Source organism: Festucalex cinctus, chromosome 13, assembly GCF_051991245.1.
Source record: "Festucalex cinctus isolate MCC-2025b chromosome 13, RoL_Fcin_1.0, whole genome shotgun sequence".
Lineage (NCBI taxonomy): Eukaryota > Metazoa > Chordata > Actinopteri > Syngnathiformes > Syngnathidae > Festucalex > Festucalex cinctus.
This window is the reverse complement of record NC_135423.1, coordinates 23,741,949-23,756,469: the sequence shown is the minus strand read 5'-3', so window position 1 is coordinate 23,756,469 and position 14,521 is coordinate 23,741,949. Positions and strand designations below refer to the sequence as shown.

Sequence of the window (14,521 nt, the reverse complement as noted above, 5' to 3'; positions counted from 1 at the left end):
CATACACTAGGTGGAGCTGCACTAAAGGGAATCTCAACAAAACGGATGAGTCAGTCAATATTTATTACTGGTAATAGAATACAAACCAGCGTTCTGACAACTCTGTTAACTCCCAAAACAAGTTACCGGTAGTGCAGTCACAATAAGGTTCCGTATTAACAATATAACGATAACATTTTTAAACTACTATTCTAATTGCTGTTACTTCAGTGACGCCCCCTGACTACGGTAGCCGTACTCAACCAATATTGATCCACATATAAGGTGCACCTGATTACAAGGCGCACTGTCGATTTTTAAGAAAGTTAAAGGCTTTTAGGTGCGCCTTATATACAGAAAATACGGTCGTTCAAAAATGGACCGACGTGACTTTTTGATTTATTACAAATTAAATGAATATTCCACAAAGCAACCTATTTTGTTTGGCTTCTTTTATGGTTTATTTGTTTTAACCAACCTTATTAATTGAATAACCTAACTGAAATTGGTTAAATATGAACCAACCCAACTTTTTGAATCATTTAGTTCAAAATGTTGGGTCATATTAACCCACACAGAAACCCGGTTTGTTGGGTTGTCTTGTCAATTATTCAACATATATAGTTGGGTCAAATGAATAACCCACAAAACAGCAATTGAATTGGGTGAAAAATTAACTGATCCAACATTTTTAATTATTTAAGTTGGTAAAAAAATAAATAAATGAATAATTAAATAAATACATAAATAAATATATAAATAAATAAAAATTAAAGTAACCCACAACACAGCCCAATTTTTGGGATGTTTTGTGGGTTATCAGTTTGACCCAACTTTTTGGATTAATTGAATAACCCAAAAAGTTGAGTTGGTCTCGTTTTGACACAATTTGGGTTGTTTATTTATTTTTTGTACCCAACTGTTTTTAGAGTGTGAATGGGAGCTGGTAGCAGAAGGCAAGAAGGATGAAATATCAAAACTTGAAGGAAACCTTTTGCCGAGCAACACTCAAAACTCAACCGCATCTCCCATTCATACTGAATGGTGAGCTCAGATTCATTAATTCCTCCACCTTTACAAGTCACCGGCGTGTCGTCCTCACTCTACGACAGTCAGGCTAGGGGATCTCTCTGGTCTGTGGCTGACGACCTATTCAAGCGAATATAAATGGTACATATATGAATGTACTGTGCTTGCAAGAATTTTTACCTGAAGTTTCACTCTTTCACCCATTGGCAAGTATGAAATTATAAATATGGTTAAGTATTGTTGTACAACTGTTATTTGTACTGTATATTTGCAACTTGGCAACGGCCGCCAGGCCTCTCTGGCTCTGGCTTGCTCACTTAAAACTAGGAAATGGACACTTGCAGTGGAGTTAACGCCTAGATCACTTGGCCTGAGACGCTTTTCAGAACCTCCGCTAGTGTTAGTTCTAAAAAGAGGCTCCATTTTGTAATAACGTGAGCAAGACTATTCCGGTATGAAGCTGATGCAATAGAAAAGCATCTTTGGTGTGGTAGTAATTATAATATACAGTAAAGTAACTCCTGTGATTGGCTGGCAACCAGTCCAGGGTGTACCCTGCCTACTACCCAAAGCCAGCTGTGATAGGCTCCAGCATCCTCCGCGACCCTTGTGAGAAATAAGCGGTCAAGAAAATGGATGGATGTACAGTAAAGTAACTCCAATGTTGTGTATCATTTGAGTGAAAATGCAGAACGGCTTTTCAGAAACGGCCAAAACCGAAATTTTACTTGGTAATTGAATTCCAGTCTTGATTGGTGTAAAGGCGCTTTAAGAGACAAACTATTTGTGTACAAGCCATAAAAAGTGTTGCTATATCGAAACTCTACCTTTACCTTTAACATTCTATTGCTGCTGGTTTTGAAATTTCACGTCATATTAAAATATTGCAAGATGTCTCTATTACCATTTCCATTCGGCTTTTTGGATATATTATGGCGTCTACTATCGGCATCTTTAATTTCTTCTGTCATACAAGATCGTTTTGTCCCTCGCGTCTGCTGCTGCTGCATCATCACTTCACCTCCCTCACTGTCGGTTATGATTAAGAGACCACTCCAGTGTGGTTCTCAGTCTAGTGATTGGCTATCATAGGGAGAAGATTTTTAGGAGGTGCTATCGAATCATTTGTATGCCTTCTGTGTGGTGACTGACGGCACACATAAAAGCGGGCACTCCTCAGAGCATCTTTCAAGAGTGCTTTTACTCCAGGTTTATAGCTCTAAATCTAAACATGTCTAAGTGTCACCTTTTTAAAGGCCAGCAGGGGCTACTCTACTAACTGCATAAAGATGTCTGCTCACTTTCAAGTAAATTAGAAAATTGCTACTTCTAATTTCATATACTACCTCAAAGCAGTTTACAGTCTTGAAAGCCAAATAAAACTTGACTTCTTTATGTTCTTTCTTTACTATCTCATATACAGGAAAGCCAAAAAGAAATGCTTTAAAATCCAACATACTAAATGTTTTATCTCATTTGTGTTGAATTTTGTTTTTGATTTAACTTAGACCATTGTTTTCTTTTGTGTGCGTGTTTTGTAGATTGCAGAGTGGGAAGAGATGCAGCTCGATGAGCAGGTCAACTTTAACAACTGCAAGATCGACCCCGCCCCATTCCAGCTGGTGGAGCGCACATCACTGCATAAGGTCTGATTGCAAATGCAATTATTCCACTTTTAGGTCTTACTGCAGCATTCGGGTAGTGTCTGAAAATTGAAATCGAAATGAGTATGCCTGGACCCGCCATCGGCTTGTTGTTACAAATGTTATTGTGTGCAGCACTTTTTTTTTTTTTTTGCACTGTGCTGTAGAAAGCACTCTTTCAAAAGTGTGCCTGCACGCAATCATGTAGTGTTTCCAAACATGCCACCTGCTAATTATTTGTGGGTTGCAGCTGTGGCAGTATCTAATGTCCTCCATTCAGAGTACTAACTTCTCTCTATCCTTTGTTGTCTGTGTGCTAGGTTGATAGCTTTTAAACATTTAAGAGAGCGATCCCGCATGCTATCCATCTCCTCCCTCTGCTGCACACGCCTAAAAGCCAACACCGCTCACAATCTCCTTCAGCATAATAAATACTGCCCAGTACAACTTCCAATGCAGTTTACAGACATGCATGGTTATGCTCTTTATGCACTGTTGATAATGTACTTGTGGCATTTGTTGTTCTCCTTTTTGACCTTTCTGCAGCATGCCAACTTTTTTTTTTCCTCTTAGGCCGTATTTTACTTTTCCTTCCTTTGGCCTGCTCAGTTTGTCACTTTGCTTTGTGTGTCCTCAACCTCATTTAGTGATAAGGGTATGTGTAGTGAATGTAGCTTACTTGCTGAGACAGAAGCGATGCTGGGCAGATTACAAACTTGGCTTCCTTCCATGGAAACTATTGTAAAGTTACTGCAGTCATAATACAGTAGCTTCTTGACTTCTTTGGCTTCCTTCCAGGAGCAAAAAAATAAATAAAAACATTTATAAGGGGTAAGCTTTTAAAGACAGAATTCAGTTCATCTACATTTGTAAATTTGTAAGTTTGAAGTACTTGTAGTCCTATCGGACCTTTTTGGCCTGTGGGACTCCGGAAGCAGCTGACAAATACCGGCTGGCCAAGTGGAATGCAGCTTCGGTGGTCGCTGAGGCAAAAATTCGGTCATGGTGAGGCCATCGAAAACGACTTCCGGATGGCTTTGAGGAAATTATGGTCCACCATCCGGCATCTCAGTAGAGAAAAGCAGTGCACCATTAACACTGTATACTGGAGATGGGGTGCTGCTGACCTCGACTCGGGACGTCGTGAGTCGTTGGGGAGAATACTTCGAAGACCTCAATTCCAACAACACGCCTCCCTTTGAGGAAGCAGAGTCTGGGGATTCTGAGGTGGGCTCTCCTATCTCTAGGATCAAAGTCACCAGGGCTTGAACTGGCCATCTGGCATACAGGGCAGATGCCCGGTGGGCCGGTCTCTTTGGGGGCCGATGCAGCGCTTTTTCATGATTATGTTCCTACATTTTATAAATTGCCCCACAATTTACAAGGGCCAGTCCATTAATCCAAATACAGATAGCAAACTGAAACATCATCACTAAACATCAGTGGTAAAACCACGTTAAGCAAGACTCGCTGGGCTGGGCTGAAGTCAAAATGCCAGGGCCGTTTTTTTGTTTTTTTTTGTTTGTTTGTTTTTTTGGGCCAGTCCAGCCTTGGAAGTCACCGAGGAGGTGGCAAGGCCCCAGGAGTGGAGTGGATGAGATCGGCATGGAGTTGCTAAAGGCTCTGGATGTTGTTTGGCTGTCACGGTTGACACGCCTCTACAACATCGCATGGACATCAGGGAGAGTGCTCTGGATTGGCAGACCGGAGTGGTGGTCCCCCATTTTAAGAAGGTGCACCGGAGGGTATGTTCCAACTATAGAGGGATCACACTCCTCAGTCTGCCCGGTAAGGTCTATTCAGGGGTTCTGGAGAGGAGGATCCGTCGGGTGTCGAATCTCGGATTCAGGAGGAGGAGTGTGGTTTTCGTCTTGGGCGTGGTACAGTGTAACAGCTCTACACCCTCGTCAGGATCCTCGAGGGCGCATGGGAGTTCGCCCAACCAGTCCATATGTGCTTTGTTGACTTGGAGAAGGCGATCAATCGTGCCCCCCGGGAGGGTTTGTGGGGGGTGCTTTGGGAGTACGGCGTACTGACTGAGCCCCATGCTACAGGTTGTTTGATCCCTGTACGACTGATGTCAGAGCGGTCCGCAGTACCGGCAGTAAGTCGGATTTGTTTCCAATGAGGGTTGGACTCCACCAAGGTTGCCCTTTTTCACAGATTCTGTTCATAACTTTTATGGACAGAATTTCTAGGCACAGCAGAGGTGTTGAGGGGGTCCAGTTTGGTGGCCTCAACATTGCATCTCTGCTTTTTGTAGATGATGTGGTGCTGTTGGCTTCATCAAGCCATGATGTCCAACTCTCACAGGAGTGATTCGCAGCAGAGTGTGAAGTGGTTGGGATGAAGATCAGCCCCTCCAAATCCGAGACCATGGTCCTCAGTTGGAAAAGTGTGGAGTGAAAAAGGAAAAGTGTGGAGTGCCCTCTCCGGGTAGGAGATGAGATCCTGCCCCAAGTGGAGGAGTTCAAGTATCTTAGGGTCTTGTTCACGAGTGAGGGGCAAGATGGAGAGGGAGATTGACAGGCAGATCAGTGCAGCGTCTGCACTGATGCGGACTCTGTATAGGTCTGTTGTGGTGACAAAGGAGCTGAGTTGAAAGGCGAAGCTGTCGATCTACGTTCCTACCCTCACCTATGGCCACAAGGTGTGGGTCATGACCAAAAGAACAAGATCCCGGATACAAGCGGCCAAAGTGAGATTCCGCCGTAGGGTGTCCGGGCTCTCCTTTCGAGATAGGGACTCTGAGTCGAGCCGCTGCTCCTCGGCATTGAGAGGAAGCAGTTGAGGTGGCTCAGGCATCTGATTCAGATGCCTCCTGGACACCTCCCTGGAGAAGTGTTCCGGGCATGTCCCACCGGCGGGAGCCCCCGGGGACAACCTAAGACACGCTAGAGAGACTCTCGGCTGGCCTGGGAACGCCTTGGGATCCCGCCGGAGGAGCTGGTTGAAGTGGCTGGGGAGAGAGAAGTCTGGGCTTCCCTGCTAAAGCTGCTACCCCCGCGACCGAAGGAAGGAAGTATGGATGGATGAATGGATGGTGCTTTGAAATAGCACCTTGACGATGCTCTGGAGTGAGAAAAGCATTTCTCCAGCTAAAAGTCCTAGTTTCTGCTTTATTTGGTTTTATAACCTGTGAACATTCAGTCCTGAATGATTGTAGAGTGATCTACTGTCACCCCGATAATACAAAATATATACACAACAGTATATTCTCTGATGGGAAACCAGTTACATATGCTTGGCCCAGATTTGAAAGCAACAGCCACCATTTACTTAACACAGTGGGATCTAACTCAAGTATCCCCAAATGCCTCCTCTGCTTCAACAGAAAGTGCAATTAAGCACTAAAAAGATCTTGAAGGAACAGCATCAGACCAGCAACCTGTCTGATCTGCCAGTAAAGTTTTTGACCCGGTGCACTCTCTATTGCTTTCAGCAGAATGCATGCGGGAACCTGCAGTGAGGGGAAGATTAAATGCAACTTTAATGATCCTCGTGGGGAAGCAAAATATTTGCTTCAGCAAATGCAGCACTAATAAGTCAGAGAGTTTGGAAGTGAAGAACAGGCTCGCGTAAACCAGTTTAAAAAACTGGATCAATGCAGTATTCAGTGTAGGTAACGGGTAGTTGTTATATTTGTTGGCTGGCATTGGACACTGGAATATTTTGCCAATAGAATAGCTTACGTGTTTGACCCAATCACATTCGGTCATTACAATTGACTGGCAACTAGTCAAAATTATTATTACTCACACTTTATGATCCATTGTCCTCTTTGGTCCTATTAATGTAAATCATTTCTGTATTTGTAGAAGATGCAGTCTGCAGAGTGCTCTAACGATGACACTATTTCAACCTCCTATGTGCTGCAAATCATTTGTTTTGTTTTTTTTAAAGCATATTGTAACCTCCTGGAATCTTTTATTACTATGAATCTGAAAATGTTATTTCAGTGGTCCCACAATTTGACTAGCAGTGTTTCGGTTGTACTCTTTGAGGGTGTTCCAAACATTAAAGAACAGCTGTCGCCTTGCCTCTTACCAGATGGTTGCTATGTAGCAGATGTTTGCTAAGTAGCATAAAAGAAAGGAAGAACTTGGCATTTGACTGTTTATCTTGCTTAAGCGTCACTTTAAAATCACTCTAGCTAATACGAATTCTGAATCTGTTATTTTTGTTTTGAGTGCATTGTTTGATCTTCCATCGATACCCTTTCCTGATTCATGGTTGCTCAAAATCTCAAAAATCTTCTAAAAAAAAAATCAAGAATAAATAAAAATAAAAATCAGACAGGAAAATCTTGTTTTAAAAAGGAAGTTTTTGAGTCCTTTTTAAAAAAAAAAAAAGATAAATGGACTGCTTTTTATATAGCGCTTTTTCTACACCATAAGGCGTCCAAAGTGCTGTACAAAACCTCACATTCACCCATTCACACACATCAGGGTTGAGAATCGAACCCACAACCTCATGGATGGGAAATGCCCACTCTACCACGAAGCCATGCCGCCAAAAGTTCCTATTGTCTGTGGAGTTCTGAGACTAAAACATTTTGGAGTAAGACCCAGAGGACAACAAGTTGTTTTTAGTCTCTTCTGCAGCCTCTTGTGAACGAGAATCATTGTAGACAATGCTGTCATCTGTGTGTAATGCATGTTTAAAAAGCAAAGAAATTGCTGATTGTATCTGTGTGAAACGTGCCTGTTGTGCCGCTTCAGTTTCTCATGTCTGCTGCTGTCTTCCTTCCAGACACACACCATCTTCTCCCTGCTGGGCCTGGACCACGCCTACGTCACGAGTATTGGACGTCTCATTGGGGTCGTTTCCCTTAAAGAGGTACGAACATTGTTGCCTTTTAGAGCTTGTCATTCCTTGTTTTTTGTTTTGTTTTTTTTTTTGTTTTTTTTTCAATCAAATTTTACATTCCTTTGTGCTAAACGTTGTGACTGCCATCACTAACCAGAACAATGCGTACGAGTTTCATAATTTCAAAATTACAGGCACACACACACTTCAGGCAAAATGATGGACTCCTCCCTCTACTTGTTATGTAAAGTGACAAACAAAAGGCTTCTTGATACTGCCATCTCTTTCAAATGTCCATTTTCTGTCAGTCTGAACACCCTCCCTCACTATTTTCCTACACCCCACCTCACACTCTTTGAATTGGCCGGAAAGTGGAGAGAGGATTGTTAGCTAAGTACAGCGCTATTTGTCCGCGACATTTAGGTTTTTTTGTTCCGCACCAGCAGACAATAGCCCGTCCAAAGCAGATGAAGCCCAAGCTCTCTCAGCCTGACACTGCGTCACATAGACATGCTGTTATATCACTGCCGCCCTCACTGCTCTGTCCGGATGGAACATGTTAGTTCACATGTTCGTAATTGTGCTCAGATAAATTGGGACGGGCTCACTGGCTGCTATCAGTAAAATGCAAAACCCCCAACAGCCAAGTTACATACAGATAAACAAATGTATTAGGTTCCTGTCAGAAAAAAAATCATAAATACCGTGAGCATAAATGCTCGTGGTTCGGCACCCATGTATTTGTATATTTGCAGTTTTTTTTTTTCTTCAATATGAATCGAATTTTTAATAGTTTTTTTTTTTTTTTTTTTTTTTGGCCTGGATTAGCTGGCAACCAGTTCAAGGAGTACCCTGTCTACTGCCCGAAGCCAGCTGGGATAGGCTCCAGCACCCCCGCGACCCTTGTGAGGAATAAGCGGTTAAGAAAATGGATGAATGTTTTATTTTGTTTTGTTTTGTTTTTGCACATGTTTTATGTGGACAAAGCACATGAGGGCTGTGTTTTTGTGCCCAGCATAAATCTGTACATGGGTGCAATTTGCCATAGTAACCCCCCCAATCCCTGCCAAAACCCACATCCGGTCTCCCATCACCTGCAAATAGCGAGGATCCAATGTAGATCCATTTAGTGATTTAATGCAGACTCTTTCGATTTCAGTGAGCTCTCAATGTTTTACCATTTTTAGGATGAGAACAAACTAAATCACTAGTTTGTACCGAAATTTGCAATGATCAAATTTCTCTGTGAACTCCGAGATGAATAAACCATGACATGCAAATATTCTACATACATAATAGTGCATTTGACCATTTCTTCTGTTTTTGTGAAATTGCTGATTTGGTAAGTATCAATATCATAATCTTGTGTATTTTACTAAGTATAATAAATTTTGCATAACAAATATGATCTTGGTAAAGAGCTTCTATGTGACGTTGTATTAAGAGACACAAAATAGAAAAAAAATGGTTATTACCAAATCTGAGGATCATGTTACAGTCTGACTATAATAAAATAAGGGAAATTGAAAAGTTCACAGGGAATTAAAGGGGGGGGGCTGTCCTTACAAGCCTATATGTGACATTTGAAAAGTAACTATGGTATATGGCAAAAAAAAAAAAAAAAATAAAAAAAAATAAAAATAAAAAAAAACAGCGGAGACGGAAAGCTTTCTGTGCTTTTTTTTTTCTATTTTAAAATGATGAGAGAAGAAGAAATTGATCTGTGGACTCTGTGGAGACAGTTGCACAAAAGCGGAAATGTGAGGAATAAAGTGAGGATGACAATTATTTGTGATTATGAATTTAGGAAATCAGGATTGGATTAGATATTGAACAAAGTAGTTGTAATACATCTTATGCCAGTCTGACGTTTTGAAGAATTTGCATAAGCAACCTGCAGTCAGTTATGAGGAGGGAAGAGGGAAAGGTAGAAGTCGCTGCAGCATCGGTTGTACTTGAGTCATATAGAACACCTTTAAACCTGTAAAGAAAAATCTATTCTTTTGTCTTCCTTTTGGTATTTGTATCAAATAGAAGTTTACATACTGTACATGCAAATGTAGTTGCCATCGAAGAAGCATCTTCGCTTTCGCTCATTTTACTTTATGGCAAGAATTTCTCCACTGTTCCTCAAGTATGTTCTTTGGTAGCATTTGGGACACAATGTTTGTGACATTATCTTTTATCTGTTAAGTATTATCAGTGTAGGCGTTTCTTCTTCAGCTTTCTGCTCCATTATTTCGCTCAAATATCTTCAGCAGACAGCATCAAAAGTCAAAGTCGTTCTGACCTTATTTTCCGTACTTTGTAGCACACGCTGCTGCACTCTGATCCTGATCCCCCCCAATTACCTCTCGGAGGAGACATTCTGGTGTAAAATATGAAAACCGCTTGTGGACCTTATCAGAGTGTAGACTAGCATATGATCCTTAGACCAAAAGGAAACCTAATACAGCATAATATCATAAAATGAAACTTTTGCGTCCAACTCTCTTCACAAACATGAAACTTTTACTGGGTTATGAATTTTTTGCCTGATTATGTAATTTCCAACTTCAGCTCTTTTTAATGATCAATACTAATAGCATCAAATTGTAGCATTCTGCTCTATTGTGGCACTTTTTGGCCAGTTAAAACGTATAAACAACATATTTAACCGCTTATTTACCATATTGAATCATACAAACCTCAATTCCAATGAGGTTGAGACGTGTACAATGTAAATACAGTACTGTACAATGCAATGATTTGCTAATAATTTTCAACCTATAGTCAATTGAATACTCTACCGAGACAAGATAATCACCATAAAATCCGGTGAAACACACATACACGTGTGTAGTACGCACCTCTGTCCCCCACTCCCAAAATTACTCTCAACTCATTGACCCCCCAGCCATTTTCACAGAAGCAATTCCGTTCGCTCACGGCTGTTTTACTGGATTTTGACTTTTTGGAAGGGCCACACAATATTGTGTTCTATTGCTATAAAAACATGGAACCTACCAAATGAAAGATTAAAGTCTCTTCCTTCATCAGGGGAAAAAAAAAGTATATTTCTGTTTCCGTTTTATTATTATAAATTATTATTCACAAATCTATTTAGAATTGTGAGTAAAGTGTTCCCTCGTTTTCCGCTTTGTTCCAAAAAATACCCGCAATAAATGATATCCGCAAAGTAGCTAGCTTTATGTTTTACATTTAGAATAAATATTTTAATGCTCTTAAAACCCCTACCACACAGTTTATACACTTTTCTCATTGAGGCATTTACTTTTTCTCACATTTCTCCCGTTAAACATTCTCAATGTTCAAACATTCATAAATTTTATATAATAGGTGCATTACTGTAAAAGAAGAAAAGAAAAAACATGCAGAATTGCACTTAAAAAAAAATAGAGCGAGACCACGAAAAGTGAGCCGCATTATAGTAGGGATGTAACGATATCCAAACATCACGATTTGATATTATCACGATCTGAAGCTCACGATCCGATAATTATCACGATATTGTGGGGGGGTTGGTGATATTTAAAAAAGGTCACAATATTGTAAAAAAAAAAAAAAAAAAAAAAAAAAAGTACAATATTGTGCTTTTGTACATAACAGCAATGCATATAAACCACCTACAATCTCTAATAATAATAACTTGTTAATGCACGCACAAATTGAGTTCCTCCACATATTGACTCGCTTCACAAGCATATTACGTTCCTCTTCATCTGACAATTAGCATAGATTTTAAACACAGAAGGCCAAAACATCCCAAATGAAAATTAAATTGCACTAACAAACTAGCCATAAATAGATAATTGACTTGACTTTCTTTGGTGGGGGGTGGGGGGCAAATATTCACTTATTTGTAATTTGATGCTCCGAATTGTCCCTAGATGTGATTGTGAGTGTGGATGGTTGTTTGTCTCTGTGTGACCTGCGATTGGCTGCCAACCAGTTAAGGGTGTCCCCCGCCTACTGCCCAAAGCCAGCTGGGATAGGCTCCAGCACCCCCGCGACCCTTTGTGAGGAATAAGCGGTTTAGAAAATGGATGGATGGATGTAATTTGATGCTTGCAAAGTTGCAACACATTCCAAGAAAGCTTGGACGTGGACAGGCTTCCTGCTGTTCCATCATTTTTCCTTTTAACAATCCTCAAAAAGAAACTGATCATTCTAATTGTGCAATTTTTGTGGAATTCTTTCCCATTCTTGCTTGATGTACAACATGTCGCTCAACAGTTTGGGCTCGCCATTGTTGTAATTTGCACTTTGTAATGCACCACTCATTGCCAATGGGAGACAGCTCTGGACTGCTGGCAGGCCAGTCTAGTACTCGCACTCTCACTATGAAGCCACGCTGTTTGTACCACATGCAGAAAGTAGCTTGGAATTGTCTTGCTGAAACAAGCAGAGACGTCTCTGACAATGATATTGCTTGAATGTTCCAAAACCTGTATGAACCATACATGTCTCACACATACTGTACCATCACAGATACCGTCTTTTGAACTTGGTGCTAACAATTTGGATGGTGTTTTTCCTCCTTTTTTTAATTTTTCCCCAGCAGGTATCCCAAGGACCGTGACTTGACTTCTGTTTGTTGTCCCGTCTGTCTGTCCAGCTTCGCAAAGCAATCGAGGGCTCGGTGACGGTGAAAGGCGTGAAGGTGCGCCCACCTCTGGCCAGCTTCCGGGACAGCGGCACCAGCAGCAGTGAAAACGAGGCCACTGAGCTCCACAAGCTGTGGGATCGGCAAAAGAGCACGTCGCTGCCCGGCGACTTCACGCCATCGGAGTCTGATGAAAAGTCCCAGTGACGCCTAGAAGAGATGGAGGAAGCGTCAAACGGGGACGCGATGAGGTCCGTAATCCCCAAAATCCTCAGGGCTTCGGATCAATATTTAATAATGGAAAGAATTCTACTAGTCCGCCCGTCTCTTCTTCTCTCATTGTCCTTCACTGATGCGATAAACTTTCGAGGAAACTCCATTGGGGAGCAACCTGCTCCGCATGTTGTCACGTCTTTTCAAAAGGGATGTTCTTATGCAAACATTTTTTCGTCCGTGTTGCTTGTAGACAACCCGTCTTCCACTGTTTGTACTGTAAGAATGCTGATAATTGATACTGTATGCATTTTTTTTCTATTGATGTGGTCTTAATAGGCACTATTTTTTCCTAATTTCACAAATTTTCGCACTGGAAAGGTGAATCTTTGATGTCTCCACTTCAAGATTATGGCCGACGCAAGTAGTCATGCTCAGTGGCCTGAAGCCATTTGAAGAATGCACACTCCTTCGTTATGAGTAGCCACGCATATGGTACACGCAGACATAGTTGTGGAAACGTTGCTCATCTAAATATAGCCGATCAGAAAAGGTTGAGAGCACGGTAATGGAAGGGGGGGGGGGGGGGGAGAAGAAGTATCACGGAGCAAATGGATGGCGCAAAGATGGAAGTTATCATTACCCAAGCAGCTGCTCTCGGCCTCCTCATCAATCCGTATTGGCTAACGTCCATTATTATTCAAAGTCCCATAGCCACATAATAGAAAAATCCTGGAACCTGCACATTACCCAAGGACTAAATAAGAACAAGAATGCAATCAAGTTAGAAACGCCAAATGAAATCAGGAAGTAAATGATTGCTCCACTTATCAGCAGAAAAGTTGACAGGTGAAATTTGAGCCGTCTATTCTTTTAATGACAGCATAGTCAGCAATGGGCCACGTGTATTTAATATTTAATGTGGGCTCAGTGTAACGAAAACACTGATTTGTGAAAAGCGGCCACTGAAGACAAAATACCATTTTCATGAGATCAAATTTTTGACTGGCATACTCGCGGGTTTTACTTGGTCAGATGTTTTTAAAGGACATGGTGATCATGATGGTAATGTAAAATCATAATTGAATGTCTTAACCAATCTTCAATTAATAGTTGACTATTCTCTTCCTCAGAGATTTTTTTTTTCGGTGTAAAAAAAAAAAATGTGGATAATTATTGTATTATTCTGCTGTCTTTTGATGCACTGTCTGAAACATTTCAAGTGATTCTGCACAAAAACAAGATGAAATGGGGCCAATGTGATGACGACCACATAACCATCATTGAATATTGAAAGGGACCAGCATGTTGTTGCTCTTCTTCACGTCATAGCAATTGGCTCTGGATGTGTTTGAGGAGTTCTGCAGATTATATAGATGAGGTACTTCACAGATGGGGTCCAAGGGTTGCGCATATACGTAGTCATAGCAACCAGTGTGTCACAACCCACCCTAAGGCCTTTTTACCCTCATAATATTCATGTCATCAGTGACCACTCCGAAGAAGATCGAGCTAGATGCGTATTGATAAGTCTGGCGTCATCATAGTCCTTCTGGATTTTTTTGTTATGGATTTCTTTTCTTATGGATGATCTAAGTGTAGATAATCAAATTGTGCAATAACAGTCGTTCATCTCACATAAGCCTGTTTTGATTGATGACATGAAGGCAAAGATAACCTTATTTTTTTAAAGAAAACTTTAAAAGTGTTTAAAAAAAAAATGACTGTATACTGGAAGTGAGCCACACGTGAGCTTGAGTCAACATTTGACTACTGAAAAGGGAAGGTTTCCCAAACCTTTAATAACGGCAGTAACAATATACTGTAACTTCTTTAAGTTGTCTAGGAAACATACAGACTTTAAGTTAGTTAATGAAGACATCTGTCTCAAAATTTATTTTGTCCATGTTTATTATTAACACACCTTTGCTTGGCTTTTGGGAAACCTTCCCTGTCTGGTTTTATATTGTAGATCTTGTGGGGATTCATGCTGCATTGGTGCGAGTTGACACTCTCACACAATCATGTGTGAGTTTTTATCACTGTCTTGTCAAGTTCCTCCTCAAGTTAGGTGGACCTAACTGTGCATCATTTGTTGAGGGCTACCTTGAATCCACTTTTGAGGGCTGTTTGGGGGGAACACGCACTGTAGGGGCCAAGCCTGAGAGAGCGCAAGATATTTTTCACAATGAAAAATGCAGATGTTTTGTATATCAGGGACAAATAAATGAGATTTTAACAT

At 41.0% G+C, this 14,521-nt stretch overlaps 1 protein-coding gene across 3 annotated transcripts in view; it reads left to right on the top strand.

Moving 5' to 3' along the window:
• LOC144033122 (chloride channel protein 2-like) overlaps positions 1-14,513 on the top strand; it is a 129,976-nt gene extending 115,463 nt beyond the window's left edge. For all 3 annotated transcript variants that reach the window (XM_077540971.1, XM_077540972.1, XM_077540970.1), the window contains 3 exons: positions 2,550-2,654; positions 7,404-7,490; positions 12,079-14,513. In XM_077540971.1, coding sequence (XP_077397097.1) covers positions 2,550-2,654; positions 7,404-7,490; positions 12,079-12,273 — 387 coding nt within the window. In that variant the 3' untranslated portion in view covers positions 12,274-14,513. The remainder of the gene's footprint in view (positions 1-2,549; positions 2,655-7,403; positions 7,491-12,078) is intronic.
• The last annotated feature ends 8 nt before the right edge of the window (positions 14,514-14,521 follow it).